The 25,719-nt window shown below is 37.7% G+C and overlaps 1 protein-coding gene across 1 annotated transcript; it reads right to left on the bottom strand.

Annotated features, from left to right (window-relative positions):
- Positions 1 to 3,514: 3,514 nt before the first annotated feature.
- Positions 3,515 to 25,681, bottom strand: wdr27 (WD repeat domain 27). The gene is made up of 24 exons (XM_037271664.1): positions 25,351 to 25,681; positions 24,561 to 24,702; positions 24,228 to 24,352; positions 24,001 to 24,114; positions 23,877 to 23,928; positions 23,731 to 23,801; positions 23,550 to 23,637; positions 23,364 to 23,460; positions 23,174 to 23,265; positions 22,884 to 22,948; positions 22,301 to 22,413; positions 21,834 to 21,907; positions 19,839 to 19,908; positions 19,581 to 19,649; positions 19,400 to 19,503; positions 19,198 to 19,287; positions 18,560 to 18,687; positions 18,213 to 18,346; positions 17,877 to 17,974; positions 17,427 to 17,548; positions 15,291 to 15,388; positions 11,641 to 11,743; positions 9,423 to 9,521; positions 3,515 to 4,250 (listed from the first exon to the last, which is right to left on the bottom strand). Exons 1-24 carry the CDS (start codon positions 25,486 to 25,488, stop codon positions 4,137 to 4,139), a joined length of 2,400 nt encoding a protein of 799 aa, XP_037127559.1. The 5' UTR covers positions 25,489 to 25,681; the 3' UTR covers positions 3,515 to 4,136.
- Between the last annotated feature and the right edge of the window lie 38 nt (positions 25,682 to 25,719).

Genomic DNA, 25,719 nt, shown 5'->3' with positions numbered 1-25,719 from the left:
GAAGCGTTTGGCAAGAACGGGAAGGAATAACTAATAGTCGTACGAGCAAACGTTCATGGAACACATGATTGGAATGAGAGTTGGAAAAGGAGAAATTTTAAAATTGACTGTGTTGAATATTTAATTATTCAAATATGATTGAAGGGAAAAAAACATCAAGTTGGAGTTTGTGTGGGTTTTCACTCACATTCCAGTAAGATAGTAATTATAAAAAAAATTAATCTTAAGGCTCAAATTTTTGAGACCTCAGTTCATTCAGTAAAGCTTTGAACCACCAATTAATTCAGTGTTTTGGTTTTTTCTTTGGCTTTTTGTAAGACTCATTTAAAAAAAAAAAAGGCCTGGGCTTCAATAGGGCTGTTAAGAAATGAATGTGAGAAGACAAGTTACACAAAGCAAGAAGATTCACATCCACAACCATCACATGCTATTAAAGTTAGGAAAGACTTTTTTAGTTTTAGGGGTTAACTTGCTTTTTACAATTAAGAATACAATTTACCTTCTCATTCATTTGTGACAATAAGATGGCCGGGGTCACGTTAAATTTATCGGGGTGGCACACCAAATCTAAATTGTGACTAACTGGGTGGATTGGATTTGGAATCTGTTTTTTTTTTTTCTTTTTAAACAGTGGTGACAATTAGACATCTCCCTTTGCTGGTTTGGACTATTATGTCATATCAAATTGCTGAAAGATAGTATCATGCTATTTGACAGCGGTTAGTGTGATCAGAAACAAATTGTGGGTGCAGTCACAAGCCAGTAAAGTCTCGTAAAATAACACAAGAGTAGATGAGATAGCTTGGATGGACCCACTCTCAATTTTAAAATGGACCTTTTGAACAAGTAAGAGACCCCCAAGAAACGTGACAAGCTTTGTTGTGGGACAATGTGACACATCCCAACCAAATAAACATCTAATCAAAGTTGATACTTGTTAAATTTGTTCATGAATTTATACGACAATTGGAAAGCTTTGTGTGAGAACAGAATGAGTCACAGTTGTATGACACTGTCTGCAAATATTCCCCCACCCTTCATTTTGACTTCAACTCAAACACTTAAAGAGAATAATCTGAGTTTGAATGGGGACAATGCTACACTGATTTTGTATTCATGGTATGGAAGGGCAGCAGAACTTCTCAAGTCAAATTACCGTATTTTCCGCACTATAAGGCGCACCTAAAAACCTCAAATTTTCCCCCAAGCCGACAGTGCGCCTTATAATCCGGTGCGCTTTATATATGGACCAATATGGATTCGTGGATGAGGACAAATTTATTAAAGTAAGCTTAATGTGTTTATTTTGTGTGTTGTGTGATATTAACGTTTGAGCAACGTTGAGTTATTGATATATTGTTATTGTTTTCACTTTTGAGCAACCTTGAGTTATTTATTCTATGCCCCTTATAATCCGGTGCGCCTTATATATGGACAAAGTTTTAAAATGGGCCATTCATTGAAGGTGCGCCTTATAGTGTGGAAAATACGGTAACTGTTCCTATGGTCTTACAAACTTAGAATTTGACAAATCATTACATGTGATGAATTTATCTTTAGACTTGGCAGAGGATTAAAATATTCAACATTGTATGTTCGGTTTTTATGAAGATACCAATTTAACACACTGTATTTGTATTGTTTCCTAAGAAAAACACAAATTTGAATTTCAGAGTTCAACATTGGAGGTGCAATGTCCTAAACCAGAGTGGTAGCAAACAAACCGAAAGCATCACCGCTCAGGATTTATTGCATCTCAAAATGTGGCCGCCCTGTTCTGTCATACATTAAATCTGTGTGCCATTACTCGGAAAACTGGAGTCAAACAAGAATTTTTCTCATTTCATTGAAAACATTGCAGGAAATCACACTTTAGACCAGATGTTAGAATGTTCGGGTGTGGCGGAAGGATAAACACATGCTGCTTTTTTGATGACATCAATGGCGAAAGTGCACCCACGATGACCTCACACGGACAAAGAATTCTCTTGTGCGTTGTAATCTAAATATCCCGCACAAGCTCACTGAGTCGCCATCTTACAACTTTAATTCATACAGTAAAAATAGAGTAGGCCTACAATCGCATATACTGACGCACATTCCAACACAATGAAATGGAGAAAAGACCTGGCCACATAAATGGAGACAATTTATGAGTGTTTGTCCCGGCAGAAAGCTGCTGCTGTATGCAGGAACAGTAAAGCTCACTATGACAGGGCAAAGTCAACTTTGCCAGTTCATCTTGTGGCATACACACACGCGCGCAATACGCACGCACACACACACACACGGTATTAGACAAAACCAAGCGACCTAGTCACTCAATAAATCTTATGTGTCTTCAGATCTACTCTCTTATTTTGGTTACTTACTCAAATAGCACAACATCTGCATTTGTGCACATATTACTCGACGGGAGCACTTTTCTCAAAGCGAGACAAGTGAATGACTTATCACTGTGTTTAGCCTCAAGATCAGATAAAGAGCCAAATAAAATAGAGTATGTCTAATTTATAGACAGTCGATGAGGGTTGCTTGATTTTTGGTTGTGAGCCTGATTGTCTCTTTGGTAACTATAAATAGCTTATAACTGGGGTTTAGCGTAGTAAGACACCACTTAATCCTACTTGAAATAAAGTTATATAATCAATAAACTGTCGTTAAAATGAATATTAATTATGAATGTTGGGTTTTCTTTTTGTGGTTGTTAAAAGTAGAGCATGGTCACAGACATTGTTGGAAAGAGCTCATTGATTGGCATTCAAAAGTGAAGTAGCAACACATTTGTTATTCCATGTTGGACGTTTCTTAAATTCACTTTTACTCTTACTTTGGAATAAAACAATAACCCAAGTTTTGGGAAATTGGGTTTATAAGACCCCTGAAGACGATGAGGCAATCGACGATGTCATAATCTAGTTAGTATCTGTCTACTTTCTAGAATGTGTTTTGTTTTTCTAGTTGCTTGGGTGAATGTGGATGGGCGGAGTCTTCTGCGTACACCTGTATTTAATAATAGTCAGCTTCTTGGCACAGAAGATGCAGAAAACACCAGGCTATTGTTTATGTGCTACCAACGCCTGTTCTCGGAACCTTTCATAGTTTATCCCCATTGACGTTAGTTGAACTATTTGTTCTTGTTTCCCTAGTTCATTCTTAACTTTTGTAGTTAAGAACATTTTTCCCAAGGTATTAGTTTTTAATCTTCTCAATTTAAGATTTTATTTGTTGTTTAGTGGTGTTTTCCTTTCACTGTGGGTCTATTCAGTTGCCTTTGTACTGTTCATGATGAAATAAGTCAACTGTGTGTCACTGTTGGGTCTGTTTGTTTGCTTCTCAGGATTACATTCTGTCTTCAATAAAATTGTGGCTGGTTTAAGGTCTGAAAAGTGTCTTGACAGATTTCATCGTAGTATAAAACAATAATCAATTTAAATTTAAAACACAAAAAGTTTGAATGACAATTGTTATAAGTCATTGCAAGAACTGTAAAATGTTTGAGGCAAAAAAGTAATAATGGTCATGCAATGTTTTATTTATGTCCATCAGAAACCATGGCAACCCGCTAACTTACATTGTGAACCCTTGCAGGCAGGTGTGACATTTTGGTTTGGCCTGAGAGAAAAAAAGTTCGAGCCCAATGCGACAAGCAGTAGTAGCAGCATCTGTGGGCCTGGCAGCCTCACAGGTTGCACCCAGTTGACGTCATGGACCTCGTGTGCTAAGTGGTGATCACAGCTAGCCATGCACTACTACATCTGTTCTACATCATTTTGATCCTTGACCTGCCCCAATGCTCATTGGGGGTAAATGGATGGGAGCAACTTGATGGGATTGTCTTTGGCTAATTTAGCTATAATTATGTCTAATTGGAGAAATATTATAGCAAGACATTGTAGTTAAATAAGGCTGGTGAAAACCTCAAATCGTCAGTCAAATTGAGGATTTACAAAAATACAAATTGGGGCAAATTTGGTGGATATTTTTTGTCAACCTGACCACTCCACAAGATCTATCTTTTTATAGGCTGTACAAGGGACCACATTAAAATGACCGTAACAATACGTCATAATGCTTGAAATAAGTAAATATTAAACAGGTTGGTCTTCAATGGCCTTTGCAGAAGCATCTTGTGTTTACATGGACATTCTGGAGATGTTATGTGCAGCAGAGCTGGTGTCATGAGACAGACAGAGCCCGCTGCTGGGATCAAACAGGCTTATCTTCCCATCCAGAGTCCCGGTCAGCAGCTACAGAACAAAACAAAAGAAAATATCATTCCATTGATTTCTAGGCAGAATAGCAGTTTGCATAGTATATGGCCTATGAGACAACTACACACCCTTGGATAGTTTTGACTGCGACCATTTGAATCATACAATTTTCAGTCCCTTAAAGCACAAACTACTGCAACATACCACTGTAAAACAGCCATTTTGTATTCACAATAGTAGTGAAGATGGCTGGGAATTAATTAATGGCCATTAATTATAAAGCTTTAGATCGGAAAAAAAAGGGTTTTTTCATTTGCTTATTGACTAGATTTAGAGTACATTGGAACAAGATATTACTTGAAAATTTGACGTTTTCCTAGAAGCTTGCACACGTGTAAACAGGGACACCATACGCACGCGCGCAAACACAAGCACATGTTTATGCAATCACTGCAATATTTCTTATAGTAAGAGGAAGCATTACCTCATTTCTAACAGTCAGCTCTCATCTCAGCACTGAGTGAAAGCAGCACTTTGACATTACTGTTATAATACATATAGTCTATAGAATTTACTTATACAAGCCAGTAGGTAATAAAAGCAAATTGAATACCTTGATATGAGTGTTTATTTCTATTATAGCACACTGATTAAAATTCCTGGAAATTTGCCTTTCACAAAATAATCATTGTAGACAATCATGATATTTATTTTCTAATTCTCACCACAATATTTTATCATAATACAGCATAGCGATATTTGTGGGGCCATTATGAATACCAATATCGCTGCCTAATATTATTCATCCAATTAAGGATTAAAGTCTCCAGTTAGCTAGACATCAATATCTGCTGTGGAGGATCTTCTTAAAACATACGAACAGCAGGAATGTGCGTGTGAGGGGGGAACGACAGTATCTGCCAATTAGTGATATGAAACACATTTAGCTCAACAACAGACCACCATATTTCTCATGCACGGCCAAATACTTTTTGATGCACACAAATCTTCAGTGAGCAAAGCAGATGCTTTCGCCAGCAGCAGTCTGAGGAGGATTCGAAACATTTGACCCTACTGTAATTCGCTGCTAACCACACAACCATGTAGTCGTCCAGTTTCTGAACAGCAAGGACATGCAGTCATGTCCACAAGTATTGGGACACTATTGTCATCTTTTTAAACACCACCACATTGGATTTATAAAACAAAATACCAAGACTGCTTTACCTGCCACCATTCAGCTTTAATTGAAGGCTATTTACATTCAGATCAGGTGAATAAGTAATTTTTTTTTCAGGAATTGAAAGTAAAGAGATGAATAAACGATTCCAAATTTAACTTTTTTATTCCGTTCTAATAGTCTGTGGTGCTCTGTCAGGCCTCGACTGCTACTGTATTGAGTCCCCGCTTCTCAGAGCCTTCTTTTGACAATAACCTCCAGTCCATTGACCTTAATCCTGAATCTCTTCTATGGCTTGTGGTTTTGAGTTTAAAGGGTCCACGAGCAACTATATTACTGAGAACAGCAATAGGCCTGACATACGACTCATTGCATTGAAGCACAAATTAAGGTGTTGAGATAATTTTTCTATTGTACACTCTTAGCAAGAGTCTGTAATCCGACGCATTCCACCTAAGCGACCTCTAACCTTTGTTCACTGAGGATAACTCAAGCGAAGCTGATGATGACTGGCTTTGGAGGGTCACGGAACAAAGATTTTTTTTAGCACTGGTATAATGTAAATGCAGGGATCATGCTCCCGGCTGCGGGACTTCCCCGGATTTTGAAAAAAAACAACAAAAAAAAACAGCAAGGTCAGAAATACTTATGCAATAGGTTAAACCAGATTCATAAATTCTCAAAATGATGGAATCTTATGAAATTTGCTTTTCCCATATGAATGTTTTACAAGACACTCTCTTTTATATTGTCAAGACATACATGCATCTGGGAAGTCGCAACATTTTTAATAGTTATGCTGAAGTCTCCCTCCAAGTCATAAATCAAAGTGAAAAGTTGCATGACGTGTCATCTATATTACACAATCGAAGTTATTGTTGGGTAAGCTTCCTGGATACCACGAAAAAAAAAACTACATGCGCATAGTTCAAAGTAGGAAATAAAATGTGGGTTTAATTTTCTGATGAGTGCGATCCAAATATTGCCAAACATGTCAGCAAATAGTGTTAAATGCTGTCAGTGTGAATCAAACAAAATATCCATCAAGGGGGGCTTCGAATGAACAGCATGCAATGTTGACCCTCGAAAATGATTTAAATGCTCACATTGAGACCACAGACTATGACCAAAATAACAGAATGTTCTGTACAGACGGAAAGCAACATGCACATGAGAGATGGAAGACGGCGCCATAAGTCAGCTATGAGACATGTACTACATCACAGAAAGACATAAGAAGTACTATAGCAACTATATATCAGACCACGTATAGGTTACGCAAAACCAGTAGTTGAATGTCTGTATTTTAATGGCAAATTATTGGAGAACAAAGTATAGTGATTATATTTGATCAACACATACTACTAAGAGTAGAGCACTTTTAGGCTATATTCATAAAGTACATAGGTCAAATCAGATTTTTTTGCCCTTATCTGACTTTTTATTCATGTCAACAGTACAATTGTTTTTTTTTTAAGCACAACCCAAGCCTCTTTTGTATGTGGATATAAATCGGATATGTATCCAACGTGACTGGTTGCCCTCATCCAACTAATAAGTACCTTAAATCACATAGTTTATGTACTTAGAGAGATTCATGGCTTCCTGTTTAATTCAGTTCTATCTCTATGAACACATGCCTCCATCTCTCAGAGAAGTTCTGTCTCGGCTCCGTCTGAGTCTCACTCGGATGTGACATTCTGGAGCAGGCGGCATTTGTGTTTGCTGTCTGACCATCCAATGGAGTGCTTCTTAAGGGCAGGAAAATAAATAAAAAAATAGGGGCAAAGTAAAGAGGAAGTGTTCCAAATGCCAATTCACCACAAATGAAATAAAATACAAAGAAAAAAGCTGACTGGGACGCCAGCTGCATTTTTTTTCCAGGCTGGAAAGAGCAATGATGATACATGTGGACCCTTGGAGACAAGAGCCAATGGGATGATTCACTTGGTCTTCCAAGTTGGGGGAGGCTGACAGAACAGCTGCGAGTGTCAGGAAGCGGTCACAGCTCTGCAGTTTTGCAGCTAAAACTACGTACAAATGTTAACTGAATAAGCCAAAATATTCTCACATAATCAAAAACTCAACACTTTTAGTATGGCTGTTGTGTTGATGCATCGAACAACTACCATCATTCCTGGACTATTGAGCGCTCTTGAACATAAACATCACCCACTAAATTAAAAAAAGCATATTTGCTGTGTATATAGTCCGAATTTGTTTATAAGCCGCAGCGTGTGAAAAATTTAGCAACATACGTATGTCCAGGCTTGTAGTATTTGTTGGCTGTATCGAATATCTGACTTGTAAATGTAACCAGTGCATCATCTAGCCTAGTTCTGGGAACTTTAGTGAATATTGCAATCCATGTATGAGACACGTCTACTGAAGTCTGCCAATGCATAAAAAACACATTTCATTATGTAGCCCTCATTTTTTACATTATGTAGCTGATATAAAAAACAGATTACCACATTGGCTCTTTGTGTGCATTTATCTCACACTCCGATGTGTTAACCTTTTTATTTAGCCAATTTTTTTCCTTCTTTGTATCTGGGAATGGATCAAAAAAGCTCTTTTGTTTCCAATAAGGAGGCAACAAATTATGAAATGAAGTGTCATTTGACAAGTGCGTTAGCATGATTGAAAGCTTGGAGCTCGGACTGGCTCGGGCTTGTCCGGAATCATCCCTCAGTAATGCCGCTGTAGGCCTAGAATGTCTGCGATTTTTTTTATAATGCTCTGAGCTCTACTGCTCTGTTCACATTATTATTTGACAGTCCAAACATCGCATCTTGCCACAAAAGAAGTTTTCTGCTTCATCTATTCCGTACAGTGGTATTTTGAAGTCATGTTAATTCATATAGCCACAGATTTTCACACATGCATTTTTAAAATTTTATTCATGAATGTATTCATATTTAATCATGCACTGGAAAAATAATTTCATGTGCATTCTAAAGCACTAATTCATTGGAAAAAAAAATCACAATCTAAACCAAGTCTTTACGGTCAAAGTAAGAAATATGGGACACTGCATCAAAGATGACTAAAACCAGACAGCAACGATTTGCACTCTTTTCTAACCTATGATATAGATTTCTAATATTTTGTTTACCATCTCTGGTGTGGAACATTGTGAGAGGAGCTATCAACAGCTCCACTTCAAATTAGAAAACACAGCTACGTATCACAGTAACCTAAATTAAGCACAGACTCCCTGATCCTATTTCCCTCTTTTGACCCAGTAACCTGTTTCTCAATGCTGGCTGTTCATTTGCCTCGGGCTAGCTAGAAAATGTTTTCTTAGCTTTATATGATACTGAAGCAGGTAAATTCCATACGAGGGAGTGAGTGCAGGCGCAGCATTATAACTGCTTGTATAGTAAACCGCGCTCATTCAAAAAAAAAAAGAAACGGGAAAAAAGACATAAAAAAATAAGCTTAAATAATTAACATAAAATTTAATTTACAGTTGTATGCCACGTGAAGTACTGCAGTTAAATTATAAAAGACAAGTGACAGTAAAATGTTGGGATGTTCCATAAGAGCAGTCACAACAGGGTCGACCTGGGGTAATGAACCACAGACTTTGATGGTCTTTTGAGTATTGGGGTGGAAAACACGAGTGGTAAATGAGTGGAAAATACGCATTGCATTATCTGTCTGGGCCTTGCGGTGGAGAATTCTCATAGCAGTAAATATAGACAAGGTGGAGAATTCTCATAGCAGTAAATATAGACAACATCTGGCCTCGAGATATGGCAACAACAAAAATGCAAGATGAGGACAGGTTGGGCATATAAACAATTTGACTTGATAGTAAAATATTGTGCAAGTTCCTCTGCAATAAATCTTATTCATGCTGTTTCTGTAATGATCTTTACACTATGGTTGTCACTAGAAGAAGAATACTGACTGGCATCTGACAGTATTTACCGTGCATACAATTGTGCTAGTGATGGCCTCAAATATCTGATGCTGTATGAGCACAGAGTTATTTAAATCTAAATCACCTTATCGCTTACCTGTGGAGTAGCAGGGTTAAAGGTCACACTTAGCACCGTCTCAGAGTGTCTCTGAAGCTTGTGAAGGTAGCTGCTGCTTCTTATGTCATAAACATAAGCCTGAAATTAAAATGATGGACTAAATGAACACACAAGGACTATTATTGAATATAAAAATAATATCATAGATGTAGTATGTGGAAGAGAATATGAATTTGTATCAGAACTTGGACGGCTACCAACCTGGTTGGCCCAGCAACTGCTTATGAATCAAAATATAAACTGTATTATCACTCAGTATTTTTAAACAGTAGCTGAGATTGCGTGGTAATATCAGTAAAGCTGATTTCGACACTGAGGTTATACGGTTCATTTTCTAAGTGACTTTCTATCTGTCATTATTTCATGTATGATAGTTTTTTCTGTGAAAGAATATAAAACACGGGTTCTCAAATCTGTTATGATAAATAAATGCACAAAATCCACCGAACTAATTTAGCAAACTATTGGAGTATATTACCTGTGTTATTAAGATATTGAAATACTCATATTTAAAGTCAAATCAGTTCAATGCATATTGATTAACTCATGTCTATATTATGGTCAGACACTGGTTTAGTGGGTTTGCATCCTTGGGGAAGAACTATATTTCTAATTTGAGAGTCCTGGTATTAGGTAAGAGATGACAATACCACAATCTTTCCTTATTGTTGCGGTGTGACATCAGCGTACAAATTGCCTCAAAGGTTAAGGACAGCTCGTTCGGAACTCTTATATTGAAAATGTGATGATGACTCTCAGAGATGTCAACGTGCGTTATCAGTTCCACAATTTTTCCTCTCTGGCTGCAATCAAGCTTCAAGAGGCATTTGTTTGCTTCAGTGCCACAAGCAGATAAAAACAGATGTGGAGATAGATGTTCGTTACCAGACGACGACTCATCAGATTCTTGCAGCTGTTTTATATTGGGATTCTCCGAAAAAGGCTCAAGGAAAACTATCCATGGGTAGAGTGTTTCCTCTCCAAGGCATTTGATGTGTGTGATGTCTAACAGGGCTGGGGGGACATTTTGTCAATTCCATGTAACATAAAACCTCAGATGTCTCCATTTACAAGACGTATAGTAAAGCAGCAATTCGGCTTTGTTATTTATATTATTTGGATTTTTTTGTTTCCTATTTTTTTTCCCCAATTGCCTGTGCCGCTTATCCTCACTAAGATCGCTGACTTTGGACGAGAGGCAGAGTACATTGTGAACTGGTCACCAGCCTGAGTTTCAAATTGTTATTACTGTGGGTGTTTGGAAAAAATGTAAATGTATAAATTCTGCTTAGCTTTGTTTTAGTATAAGGATAAGGATAAGTATGCACTTTGAGATTTTTTTTTTCTTAATTTCACGCTCTATATATTATTTTCCTAGCAGCACTGCACACTTGGCCACAGTATTCTCGTCTTTGTGTTGTCCAAATAAATGTTAATAAGTGCATATTTCCTTCCACTGCTTTTTACTCATACAAACAGTGAAAGAAGAAACAGGACATTTTCCAAGACACTTTGAAGGCAAATAAAATTCACTGTCTGGAAAAGCAATTTAAAAACACTATTTCAAAATGATGTTGAGTTGGCCTTTGGAAAAAGGTCTGAGTTGAATTAAAAGTGTCTGAGTTAAAGTGCAAAAAAAGAAAGGAATCCTTGCTGTTAAAATGACCCCTGAACACGTGAAACAGTACAATCTCAGGCAATCAGTGAAAAATTAAAATACGGAAAACTCTATCGTGATGATATATCACTATAATGAAACAGAACTATACAAATAAAATGGACAAAAAATAAAAGCAACTTTTAAAACATTTTGTAAATTCGGGTTTTTAGTTTCCAAGTATTTTAATGATGACATATATAGTTTGAATGTTTTTTTTCACTATGAAATCCTGAATTCATATTAACTATCGCAAATAATAAAAATGTCCTATATACATCCATATAACTCAAATTTAGTTTATCTTGATACAGTACATCAGCCATGATTCAGATCTAATTCTGCATTAAATTATATGTTGTCAAATTCATAACCACACACTGATGTAAATCAACTTGTTGATCCAGAAGCTGCAGTGACTTCATTCAGTGGAACTCTTGTGGTTTTGGATTTTGTTTCACTTTGTTAGCTTATTTTCATGCACAATTCATTTGTCACTTTGAAGGGCACACGGAAAACTTCATGTACCAACAAACTTACACATTTGTCCTCTGAGCCGCACGCTATGAATCGACCACACGGCGAAATGGCGGAAGAGCAGGAATGGCAGCGGTTCACATGATTATCGTAACGGCGTACACACCTGCAAAGATGCAGACAAAGGTTAGAAATATACAGAATCAAATACAAAATATACTAAATGTTTGCCCGAGAATATTATTCTTGCTTCCTGTAGAGTCAAATAACAAAAATGTGAAAAAATGTGAAATTTTACAAATAGAGCTTTGCTAATTTTTATTTTCTACTTATTTCACATCCAACATTAATTGTCCAATATATCAAAACAGATATTGTACAAAGCGTAATGTGTTCTTTTACGCTTTTCATGGCTGTCATTTAAAAAAAGATATTTACAGTACACTGTTCTTTGTGCACTACACTGACGAGGTATTCCCACATCATGACAGTGCACAACAGAAATCTGCCCCTGGCCCATATTTTCTTTACATTTTACAAAAATCTGAATCTGTGGTGAAGAATTTGGCCCAGGCTAACATAAAACACAGGAAAGAGGAGGTAGTAGATGACAAATGGCTGCCTCTCGCCACATGGTGGGCTCTCCGTTTGCTTTGCAACAGCATGAAATGTCTTCACAATGCCACTGACAGCTAGCTGAGCAAAGGTCTCGCTATATGAGCTGAAATGTTGGCAGATCCAAGCCTTAACCTGATGTGGTGAGAACATGCCTTTCACGTTCCGTAGTAATCGAACTGAGTTAGTTGAAAGTAGGTCAAAGACATAGGCTACCGTATTTCCAGTTCGAAAGTGGAGGGGGGGGGGTAATAATAACAACACAATAATAATGCATACTCTCAGAATCATAGTGCTGATTTTGTCCTGTCCTTGCGGTTGTTTCAAAGATATGTCATGTTTGCATCTCGGAGGTCATAGGTTACAATGTCACTTTGCCAGGAACGACTTATGAAGAACTCAATTGATACAATTGATACCAGCATCGAGCTGCTCCAAGATAATTAACTACTACTGATTGACTAGGATTACATTTCAATCAACAGATAATTGGAACAAAAATAATAAATAAAATAATAACGTGGAATGACTTCAAAGTTGTTGGCTCACTGCCACCGAATAATTACTATTACCACTGATTGACTAGGATTACATTTCAATCAACAGATAATGGGAAGCAAAATGATAAATAAAATAATAACGTGGAATGACTTCATTGTCGTTGGCTCACTGCCACCAAATAATTACTATTAAAAATGAAGCCCTAACTCCATGACACACTCAGAATAAGCATTAATCTGAAGATCACTACCAATATAAAAGTCAACATTGCATTTTAATCATTTGAAATATTAATAAAAATGGCCTCACCTATAGATGCAGGGATGGATGGATGCACAGATGCTCATCAGCCACTTCCATATAATTATATTTGCTTAATACTCAAAATGAGCCCATTTATAAACGTCTAATGTGGAACCATTTGACGGCTGCCGAAAAAAGAGGTTAACTGAAAAAACATCACTTCAGGGATCTCCCAAGGAACATCAATAGCACCGTCAACTCTGCTGGAATGTGGTCAAGCCCAGTTAGAGAAAGGTATTTCCCAGCACTACGACCCGGTTAAAAACAGTAAATAGGGAAAACAGACATTTAAAGATAAAAATGAGAAGTACAGTGACATATTATAGCGGTGACAACATGTCAAGTAATTGGCAGCTAGTAAAACCTGATAATATAGGAAAAACAGGAGGAGAGCAGAACGATTGGGAGTAAAAAAAATCGAAATTCTGAATCAGCCTCGTCTTTGACCTCATTGAATAGCTTTCCCATTTGGTAAGAGAATGCTAATCTTTATTCTTCACATATCGAATGTCAAATGTGACGCAGCTCTTTTAATATCATCCAATGTTAATGATATTATTACAAAGTCATATTGGACCACTAAATGGAAAGCACGCGGAGATGTGGTGAAAGTTCTAACACAAGCTGCCAACACAACACTGACAATAAGCAGTGTAACCAGTTCAAGTGTAAACACTGCTTTGGTTTTCTAGGTCAGAATCAGAGACGGCGCTACACCGAGGCTAGGGAGTGCTGTAGCCCCATCAGAAATCTGTGTAGCACCAGATAAGGCCCTCCAGCACTGTATTCGATATCGTACAGTATTTATTATTTTTCTCATCCCCCTCTACATATCAGTCAAGTCCCTTTTTAGAACCTGGAGAAAAAAATTCCTGCAGCTGTGCCTGGTCAGAATGTGGATAGAATATTTTGCCTGAAGAAGATGCCCCCCTCCCTCCACACACACGCACGCACGCACACACTCAGCATTGTGTGTGCAGTAACTGTTCAGTATTTGAACGATGACTAAAAGATTGCACTAGCAGGTCTGATCCTTTTTGAAGAGTGACCCTGAGGGTCCTTTCATGCACCTGAGTATTCAGTGTCAGACTGTGCTGAACACTTGATTTAAGATGGCTTTTAACAACATTCACACAAACCCTGGCCTGCACAACTATTAAAGATTAAAAGATTAATCTTAGATGATTATTATAGTGATTAATAACTAATAACATGTTATTACTAACTGATCCTGTGAATAGCTCTTTATTCCCCCCCCTCCCCCCCAAAAAACATGTCAAAAACACCTAAGCAGAGTGCTGAAACTTGGGTTAGAAATTGGGTTAGAATTGTTAAATGAATTATTCAGTAGTGGTAAACCATAATTTTCTGAGAAAATGTGTGGTTGGAAAATAATCTTGAGAGATCGTCTTGATGTGTACTGAGATCAGATGGTACAAAGTCAAGATCTATCGTAATAGAGAAAGGAAGCGCATAACACAATAAGAATATAAGGGATTTTGTGGTAAACAACTGTGTTATCTTAAGAAAACAACATATTGATGCAAATGGGGGAAATTGCTCAATATGGTATTGGGAGAAGAAAGACTGGACTTTGCTTCATGGTCTAATGGTGGCAGTTTTGACCTTGTTACATAGCGATGGGTGCAACCTATAAATGCAACTGCATACTGTTGCAAACATAAAACAATGCATAGCTCCATTAGGAAAAAATCATCTGAATGCGTGACGTCTTTATTTTTTAGGAAATTCTGCTGAACATTAAGATATAAACTAAAACTGGGGTGTGCCTTACTATGCTGCAAGAAAAACAGTATTTTCTAAAAAATGTGGGTCACTGCAGCTCTTTAAACTCGAGCCACGTGAGTTCATCAGAGTTCATAAAATTAACTCGAGTAGAAAAAGGGCTCCACTTGTGCTAAATCTTGATGGGACTTTTTTTGATGAGTAAATTATGCCAGCCAGATATTAAAAAACAGAAATTGGGAGGCAGGCCCACATGCTCATCAGATAGCAAAAGGATTTTAACTCAGTTTGGGACAAAATGGACACAAAGGTTACACAGGAATTCCTTTAGCAAGGCCAAAACAAATATTTTTTATGATCCGCTTTCTATGAACAATATATCATCCAAGATGACGACTATTACGGCTCCATATTTTTAAACATGATAAATAATAAGTTGGGGAAACTTTGAGAATGCATGTTTAGTTGGAATAAAGAAATTGGAGGTAAAGTATTTTTGGAGTTTTCTATGGTTTATTAGTTTTGAGTTAAAAAAATAGTCCACTAACCTAAGTGTGCGAAGGTCCCACATCTTCAAGCCATCCGTGATTGCACTCGTGACAAAGAGGTTATACGATTCTGGTGCCTGTGTGCTGAACATTGAGCCCTGTGAAATATACACAAATGGACGAAAATGCTTCGTCGGGACACGCATGACTCAAATAGTTTTCAACTTAGCTTCTTAGAAAATCAAGTGCACGGAAAATACTTTTGCAATATAGCCTGTATAAGCAAACGGCTTCCAAGTATTTCATTCCACTTCGCACAACAGTGTGCGGCGAGGTAGAATTAAAGCCAATGGTAGTGAAGCTGGAATGTGAGATGTTTTCTTTTCAACAATTTGTTTTCCATCCTTGATCCACCACAGTGAGATAGCACTCGGTTATATATACAGTTTCCACAGCACACATATGCCAATTCCACATGACAATCTCTACCAACCTATCAGATGATGCATAAAAGTGTGTCTGAAATAGGGAGTTTTTGTTTGGATTTCCATTAAGAGTGTGAGAATGGGAGTCTGAGAGGGCATTTCCAGTTCAGTTTTCCGAGAAGTCCTCCGCTGTGATGAGTTCCAGGTGAGTTTGTACTGAAGAGGCGATGGAAACTTCAATTGGGAAACGTTGCTTCCCATGCTGCAGTTCTCCAGATTTGTCATATTTGAGAGGAGGTAGCAAGGTAAAAGTCAGGACACTTTGTGTCCAGGCTGAGGCAATCCCTGTGATCCTTCCTGGTATTATCCCGCCTGTGCTCTGCGGGCCCTCGGGCACCCATTGACGCACTATCTCAGCTGAAACAACACAGTCAACATTGATGGCACACAATAGCTGGCGTGACAGTAGAGAGGCACCTGTGAGGGCGGGCCATGAAGTCAGTTGACACAATCAAGTGTGATCCATGCCACTAGCTGCTGTTTATCCACCTAATCCAGGCTACCAAACTCACATAGAACAACGTACCCAAGTGAGGGGACGTTAAGCATGGGTCACCAGTTATGGGAAAATTCAAATTTGTTTTATGAACAAGTTGTTTTTTTATTAACTCCTCATGATGGCGCACTTTGTTCAACATTAGGCTAGAAGTATAATGCCTCGCCAACCTCTTTATTTGACCTAACAGTGCCTTCGAGAGGAGTCAAAAAATACAATAATTAGTTCATGAAGTTTGAAGCTTCATTTTCACAGAGTGAAGCTTCATTTCCACCTAGTGACTCACTAGGTCCACGGGCTCACAAGTTCACAAGTTTTGGTCAAGATCATGAGAAGGATCAATATACTAAATGTCACATTTTCACTTGACAATGCAGAGGACTCATTGTTATGCTTAAGACGCTTGCTCCAATGAGTGTAAATCCTCATCAGACATTGCCAGTTAAAATCCATCAATGATATTTATAGTTTTCATTCTGAGTGATTCACAATTGTATTCTTCAGAGCACAAAAATGGCTATGGATGCAGGCCCAAGCTGTCTACTTGTTAGACAACAGCAAATTGGCCCCATGCTGGTCCAAGACAGTGATGTGGGAGTAAGGATGCAGAAACCAAAAATTGAACCATGGAACAGCTTCGTTCCAAGGCTATCATTGTGTGGAATCTCCTCCTGTCTTCTCATATGGTACTTATAATCCCAATAAACCAGGGATTCAAACACAGATAGATGGATGATAATGACCATGAGCTTTTAGCCACTGACTTACCTCATTCACACCACAAGCTAACACGTTTGCTGCTTCACAGATAATGTGCTCCTTATGTAACCAGCCTGACGCTCATGGATGTCTTACGCAACATCATAACATCTGCCAAATAGTCGATCCTTCTCGATGAAGATGGAACTCGCTCTACCCATTGATGCCAAATCAAATAAATTTTCCTTTGTGGTGGTCTGAGCTACACGCTGGCTTTGCTTTGTCTTTTTCCAATAACAAAGCCAATTATCAACATTGCTATATGCATATTTTTTTTTTTTCAAATACAGATGAGAACACTGCGTGCTAAACATTGTATTAACAGTTGGATGACCTTTGGAGAATTTAAATGGGGTACATATTAAACAGTGGAAACAGCGGGATATAAATTAGATATGGGGGATTAGATGGAACCATAACTTTCAAATAGGAATTGCAACATTTTGAAATGAGTACCTTGTTTTGTGTTATACAGTGGACGGCTCTGCTGTGAGCATCGGGCACCTCCGCGGCGACTATACCTTTGTTCATGTCAAACACTTGAATGGAACGATTGGAAGTACATGTCAGAACAATGTCTGAGCCAGGGAGTTAAGGGAACTATATGGTGGAGTCAAAGCAAGTATGGAATTAGGTTGAATTTGAGGGGAAGAGGTCTATAAGATTTAAAAAAACAGTAAGCGTTATCTGTATTTTACTTTGCCTGTACAGACATTCCCGAAAAATGAAAAACAAAATAATCCCAATTAAAACCAGCAGCGGTAGCTACAGAGGCAACTATTTACATGGCTCAGATTCAAGGGGCCAGCTAACATGATGAGCAGCTTGATTCAATTTGTCCATCAAAACATGTTATAGTCTGCACTTCCTGTTATAAGAAAAAAAAAAAGAGAAATGAAAGGATACATGCGAAGAAATCATTGATAGCAGACAAGTCTGTAATATCGGCACCTGCGGATGTTGAAAAGCAGCTTGACAATTTGACAAAACTCCGCTGCTGATATCTGAAATTAAAAACAAAAACAAATGAATACACATCAAAGTTGGGGTATTATTCATTTGTTGTTGTTGCTCGAATAATTAATAATCAACTCAAAAGTTCCTGTATAATAATGCTATAAATCGATGTAGCACAATCCATATATTGATATAATAGAACTAAAAAAAAAAGCATGATCGGCATCGTTCATTTTTGTGCAATATTGGGAGAAAATTATCGATGCCCACCAAAACCCACATTACCTTTTGATGTCATCATGCGTGACATCCACATGATACAAATACAGGTGTAGTGAGTCTCCCAATGCAAGTAGCAAAAACTTGTCCAGGTAATAAAACTGGGCAGCTTTGATATGTTTAGAGGACATGTTTTTCCTCTGAAAGAAAAAAATATACATGAGATATTCACAATCTCAAAATATTCACAGAGTTCTAAAAAAGGGTTGTTTTAATGACATCATTTGATATTCATTCTGTTTGCATTCCGTTTCAATAGAAAATGAGTGGTCAAGTGTAAATAAAGGTGACATTTGAGAGGGATGACATAGAAGACCACAACTACCAGTGTAGGATGGGAATGCAACATTTACCATGATAACAGCAGGCTCCAGCTCAGGGATGTCATGAGTCCAAAGTCGCAGAGTCTGGTCATGTGATGCACTTAACCAGTACTGCCTGTTGAGGCTCCAGCTCACACTGCTCACTGGCTTGTCATGCCCTACAAACAAAGAGAGCCTTTCATAATCGCCTGGGAACACAGTGTGTATTTGCAACATTTACTTTTATGGAACTCTTCTGAGAAGTGGACAGAGTGAGAATTACAGCATCCCTTTGTCACCTGACAGTGGTCATTGTATCTGTGCTGCCCCCTTTTGGTGCGTTTGATATAGGACAGATTGTGCCTAAATCCCATTTAATAGCTTTAGCATTAAACATTTGCAGTACAAAAATCTTCACCTACAAGTTTGACAGTTATAGTTGAGGCAGTAAATATCAGTGCAGTGTTTCATCTCTTGCCAAAGATCCATTTCAAAGTTATTTACAGTAGCCCAAATAAGGCTCGACTCTTGATTCGTTTCGTAACAAATCAAATTCTCCAGTCTTTTTTTTGCTCATAAAATGATTGCAACTGAGAGAATAGGGATACAATGAACTACAAAGGAATGTGTGCACTGTTTTCAAATAGTTAGCAAAATACTAAAAACTAAAAAGGACCCTGCCCACGTACCTGTATAGACAGCTGGATTGCCAGTAAGGGAAGACTTGTACATAAACACAGAGTTGTCACCTAGGCCACACAGGATTTCCTTTCCATCGCCTTGGAGAAATGAAATACTCATTAACAACATGTATATTCTACATTTAACAATTGTTATAAAAGCGGTGTACATTATTAAAATTTTAGATAGGGGAGTATATTTGATACTCACCTGAGTACTGCAGGCAATACACTGGCTTGCTTGAAATACTTAAATTGACATGAAGAACTGTAGGTGCGGCAGTGTCTTCTGGGTAATCTTTGAGGAATGAACCTCTGATTGAAAATGAATATGATTTCAAACAAATCCAAGAAGAACTGTAATTTCAATTAGGATAATAAATCACACTTACTTCTTCTTATTAGTCTTCACTGAGGACTTACTTTTCGCAGCAGTTGTTTTGGGTGAATAAAGAAGCTTTCTGTAACAGAAGCAGAAATGTTGTTGCTCTAATGGTAGTAGTGGTGGAAGGACATGCCACATAATTTGAGGTGAGATTCAGATTTGCTGTTGTGAACCACTAACAAATGTTTCCACCACCACAATTTTAAGTCAAAGCGGTGCATTTCAATTTAAACTAATATTTTTTCTTATATATCTAGGATGCTACCTTGGGGAGCTTGTGTATCCAGATGATTTCACCTTTGAGTGAAAGACAAGCGGCTGTTCCTTTAAACCACCTGGAGAAAAAACACCCCAAACAAACATCGTGAAGTATATTAGACAAGTGCGTCTGTGTTCATTTGTCGTGTATGAGACACACGCACACAGTTATATAGAGTTACTATAGAGTCAAAATGACCACAACATCAGTCTTTAAATTTACAAGGCTCATATGGAGGACTGGAAGCAAAAAATAAATCAATCCATCAGTGTTATTTCAAAGACAGTTCTTTCCTGGAAAACGCACTCAGTTGCCCCAAAAATCGACTGCATCTGTGGGACTAAAAGTCACAAGTCATTAAGCTCTTTGGACCCACATAAGTACATTAAATTGTGGGATCTTTTTTTAAGAAGTGACACTGATTGATTTAACAGTGACTCTGTCTATTTCAGGAGACATTTTCTTAGACAAAGCCCAGGAGGAAAATTACATGGTAAAAGAAGTCCAACAAAAATACACAGATAATAATTCAGGCTTGTAAAAAATGTGAAAATACTACATCTATATGTCTTACGTGTCCAATGTTTAGCAAAACTAATGGGTGTAACAGAGACTGAAAGTTAGGGATCCCGGTATATACATTAGAGTACAAATTCAATGATGAAACTTATTATATGATGAACGCATGAGCCATTAACAGGGGCATGTATCTATGTTAGCATCTCTGTCTTTTCTCTTTGCAGTATGAAGCAACAGAGTCATCTGTCCCCATTTCTCAATGAAGGAAAGGAAATGACATCATAAACTAATTATACAATTATGACATTTAATATAAAATGACATTGTGACTAGCAGTAGGAAGAACTAAATGGAATTCGAGCTGTTCCTCCAGAAACCCATCTTTTTGAAACAAAATGAATGACTAAACTTTGAGTCATCCCATTCATCAGGTTAACATCATAACTGTGAAATGAGTTGTCACATCCTTTCTCACTCAGCTCTTTAAAAAGAACTCCTGTAGATATGTTCCAGACTTACAATGGAATAATGTTTTCTTTTCCAAGAGCCTGAGAGGTTTATGGTTTAACATGTTTAAATTCTGCACATAGTGTACACTTAATAACGCAGCATGATTATGGCCGAATTAGTCAGTAAATGCTTGTGGCTTTGGGTCTGACATAGCAGTGGTGCAGTACATCTCGACGACATCACCGCTGTGTGGCTCAGCAGCTTTCCTCAATACAGCTGTGGGGAGTCGGGATAATGTTGCCCTTTTCCACCGCTACCTCTCCGTGAGAGCAACATGAAAACCGCAGCAAACCACTGACCTCCCTTGAGAAGAGAAGTAAGCTGCTGCCAGAGCCTAATTATACACCCGGGTCACAAATAGGCTTATTTGACCACGGAACACATGACTGCACAAAGCAACCCCATTTGGATAATTAACACCCACATATTGCCTGCGATGTGTTTGTGTCTGCGATTATATTTCTAGTACCTGTTAAAATGCTGAACGTGCTCAAATTGAAGGGCATTAAATAAGTAATTACCAGTCCCGGGCTGTGTGAAGGAAATAATGTTTTCCATTCTCTCACATATAATGTGGAAGTTTTGTCAAATAGATTTCCAACAATTATTTTCTTTTAAAGCAGATATGCTTCTGTGTTTTGTTTTCCCCAGGGATTTTCCTCTAGATTTGTGAAATATAATTCAGTTTTAGCGTAAGTATACATTAAGAGTGGAAAATATTTTGTCAGAAGCTTATGAGTTTAACATCATGGACAGGATAGCATCAATTATCCATTCTTATTAATGTTCAGGTCTAATCAATTGGGAGTGTAACAATGGACAACATGAGGAGTCCTTTTTAGGGTCGCTGTGGTTATGACAGAAATGTGGGTATTTCTTATTACTAGCCAGTGTACCATCAAGATTGTCATAAATTGTTTCTTTAACAACATGCAATCATTTTGTAACCGCAAGATGGCAACACATCCTGACCTTTTTTCTTCAAATGATTGGGCTCCTTCTTCTTCAACTCAGCATTGAGAGGTGACTCCAGCAGTGGGGGGGAACTGGAAACAAGAGAGGGGTGAGTCGGAGAAAAAGAGTAAGTGGAATTGAATGCTCATAAACTTTTCCATTGCTGGATTATTAGTCGCTCTAACGTTGTTGACTCATCAAAAATCATATCCCGCAGCCGCAATCAAGGTTGCAGCTTGTCCATTATAATTTTCCACTGCGTCAAAATTTCAGGGGTTAAACACAGATCGTTCCATTTTCAACTCTTTAACACTATACTTTGCCTCAATAAACAACCATTACCACTCACATTCACAACCTACGTTTAGATTTTAAATTGGACTGAATGAGTGTGAAGAGTTGTTGTCTCACTCTCCCTCTGTATATATTTTATACATATATTTTATGAAATGTAAAATGACTTGCGTGTTAAATTTCAAGATTACCTTGGAAATATTGAAAAGCCTTGACTTCCCGCCTGGATTCTTTTTACGTCACCCAAACAGAACTCCAACAGGGCCACACATGGAGTAAACAAAGAGCTCACTAAAAACAGCATCTGTGTGGCAAGAATTCAACAATTGTCAAGGTAATGGTTTTCATCTGCTGTATATGTAGAATGTGAAATTTATTTGCGGACTTTAAACATCATTAAATTTGCCAAAGAGTCCAACAGTGGGTTGTAAACATAACACTCTACTTGCAAAGTTGCCAAAATGCCATTTTTAAGTGTAAGGGCCATTAACACATTAAAATGTATCAGGAAAAAAATAGATGAAAACATCCCTTATTCCATTTACCATTGATAGACTTTAAGTAGTAAAGCAAAAAAAGCACATATTTAATGTTTATAGTAGATGTGCGCAGCGTGTAGTCAACACAATTACCCTAATAATGACCTAGGAAAGGTTTTGACAAGAGCACAGTGTGGATATAACAAATATGAACCACCTGAAGTACAGAGAGAAATCCAACAAAAGCTTTAATCAAGGTGAGGAAAAATGTCTAGTTTCTTTGAGGTATACTTACAGAGTTGTTATGTTTGTCAGAGAAGACCCAAGACCCAGCCATCGAGATGCTCAAATTGGGGTAATCTAGAATCAGTTGAAATGCAATTGGCCAATAGCATCACAGTCATACTAAAGGGGATATTTTTGCAATTGTTTGATGTAAAATTGTTGATGGTTACCACGATGCATTAAAAGCAAAAATTTTTGCCCTATTTTTAACACCATGTTTTCTACAAAATACTGAGTTATCGTTTTTTTTGCCGATTGGGCTTTTTAGGCAGCACAACAGGAGCAACATGAGTACCATACCTCTGAAATGTAAAACAGTTACTAGCTCTGATGTAGCCAGGTTGACTACATACAGACCATCAGTGCTTCCAACACATAACCAGCTCCCGTCCCTAGAAAGGTAAGCAAACTATAACACAACTTACAAAAGTGCATCTAGTTATTTGAGAGAACAACTTAGCATAGTTGGTTCGATAATTTTTCTACTTACCTTTTCTCTGCATCTGTGTTGCCATTACATGAGCCAAAAGAAACTATTTTGAGGACAGGTACTAAAATTTCTACTTCTGATGACTTTTCCGCAACACCTAAAAGAAGTCATGAGAAGCAATTTTAAAGTAAATTAGCTCATCAAAGTATAAATGCAAGAACCCGTACTCCATGTCTCGGTTGTCACCTGCTTGATGTCGTTGGTCATTTTTGTGAAGGTCTATTTTGGTCACGAGCTGACAAGAAAAGTCAGCCTGGAGAGAAAAGCACCAAACCTACAGCAAACAGAAAATAATTGCTTGACCACAGCAAGGAATTTTTTATTTTTTAGTAAAGGTCATTTTGCTGCTAAGACTGAAGGTAGCAACCTGTCCATTTGTGGAGCCGGTGATTATGTGTCCATTTTCCTTCATGAAGAACACACTGAGCAGAGGAGAAGCTTAAAAACAGAGTTTTGGTAAATGTATTAAACAATCAAAAATAATCAAATCTGTTTTATTCTTAGATGTCATACCTGACAGTACGAAAGACTGGTAGAAAACTGATTCGGTTTGTAGATCCCATACCTGCAAGATAGTTATGTACAGTTCTGGTCCAATATGTTTAATAATACATCAATCAGAATGCTAACTCAGTACCTTAAATGTTCGGTCCTCTGATGTGGTGACAAGAATGTTTTCATCCCACGAGCAAAACTCTGCTGACGTTACAGGCCCCAAATGGCCAGTTAATGTTGAGATTGTTTCCTGTTTCTGATGAGAAAAACAATCATAATGGCTTACCATCTGTATCTACAGTGTATTAGCATTTGCATCTCCAGGTCAGAGTTCAAATCTTAAAAATGCATTTGAAGTTGTCAGAATACCTGTGAGCTGAAAACATATGCAGTGGCTCCAGAGCATGCAGCCACTCTTTCATCAGACGAACAGAAGGAAATATGGACCACTTCACCTGGTAGGCTTCCAATAATTGTCCCGGCTGCAATTTGACCTTTGGTAAAAATTCAGTGAATTAAATAAGACCATTATGCAAACTCAATGACAAAAACAATACGTGAGCTGTTAAATGAAATACCTTTCTGTAAGTATTGTTCAGAATTTAAGATTATTATTGTTATAAAAGCACGTTAATTCATTTCACTTGTCACTTAATGCCTGGTTTGTGCAAATTTGCACGAAGCAACTTTCTCTTTCATTACCTTGGCTCACTCTTCTCTGGCACACTTCTACATTCCAGACGATTATATAATCAGCAGATGCAGAACAGAAAAGGACAGGTGAGTTCTTTTTCCCAAAAGTCATAGAGGTGATTTCACCATGATGGCCAGTGAGCAGCAAGGCCTGTATAGATGCAATAAACATTAGCGATCTTCATGCCAGTGTCTTTACTGTACCATTCTTCCATTTTTTCCCCTTTGTGCAACATCCTGTCTTCAAAATGCCATTTTTTCCCTCTCCTTATGGAAAGGACCAGCCTGCAGAATATGGCCGAGCAGTAGTAAATAGAAAGCTAAAAATAAGTTGTGACAAAGGCAGCTCAATGATCTGCCACACAGTTGTGTGGTTTTGCGTTGCAGTTTTGGTTCCCAACCAAATGTGTATGTGACATGTCCAAAAACGTGCATGTTTAGTTTCAGTTTATTTTGGGCAAAAATACAGATGATCACTTCTGACATACAAAACTGACAGATTACTCACACTATTCCACTTGTGTTATAGCAGTGATGAACAAGAGTGTGACAACTAGCAAGCAAATTAATTAAAAACCCTTTTCCCAATGTAAATAAAAACATCGCTTTCAGCATCATGTTTCCAAGGTTTCACAAAAAAAAAAAAAAAAAACATACAAATAAACTCACATTAATAAAAATACATTACTTAACCCTTGCACACTTGTCAAGATGCTATCCAATGAACAAATACCAAAGATATGAATTATATTCCATTCAGGACATAGAACCTTACTAAAATAAACATTGGATGACTAACCTTTTGCTCCACGTCCACATTACTGTAAATGAGAATGTCCTTGCTATTCAGAGGGATACCAGTGTAATCGCAACTACAAGCCAGACGCTGGTACGATACAAGTCTGTCACAAGTCAATTTGAACCTTTCAACTATCATTTTCCTTCTCCACGGAAAACCACAAACCCACTTGATCCTTAACCTGTTAGCAAAACATGATAGCAATTCAAACAATAGCCACTAAGCTTTCGTTACTCCACGTTTTCTTAAAAGAACACATTTGATTAAACTTAATGAGTAATTTAAACATTCCAAGTGATAGTGCGGGCAAACGTTTGCGGTTGCTAGGAGACCTGTGGGTACGCTTAGCAAAAGATTGTCTATTGAACA

This window comes from Syngnathus acus, chromosome 15 (genome assembly GCF_901709675.1).
Source record: "Syngnathus acus chromosome 15, fSynAcu1.2, whole genome shotgun sequence".
Lineage (NCBI taxonomy): Eukaryota > Metazoa > Chordata > Actinopteri > Syngnathiformes > Syngnathidae > Syngnathus > Syngnathus acus.
This window is presented reverse-complemented; position numbering and strand designations above follow the sequence as displayed.

Coding starts and splice junctions, on each gene's coding strand:
- wdr27 (XM_037271664.1), bottom strand. CDS start 25,488: ATGATAGTTGAAAGGTTCAAATTGACTTGTGACAGACTTGTATCGTAC. Junction 23,802..23,876: donor CCAGTCTTTCGTACTGTCAG/GTATGACATCTA, acceptor TCTGTTTTTAAG/CTTCTCCTCTGCTCAGTGTG. Junction 19,288..19,399: donor GTATTGCCTGCAGTACTCAG/GTGAGTATCAAA, acceptor CATTTCTCCAAG/GCGATGGAAAGGAAATCCTG.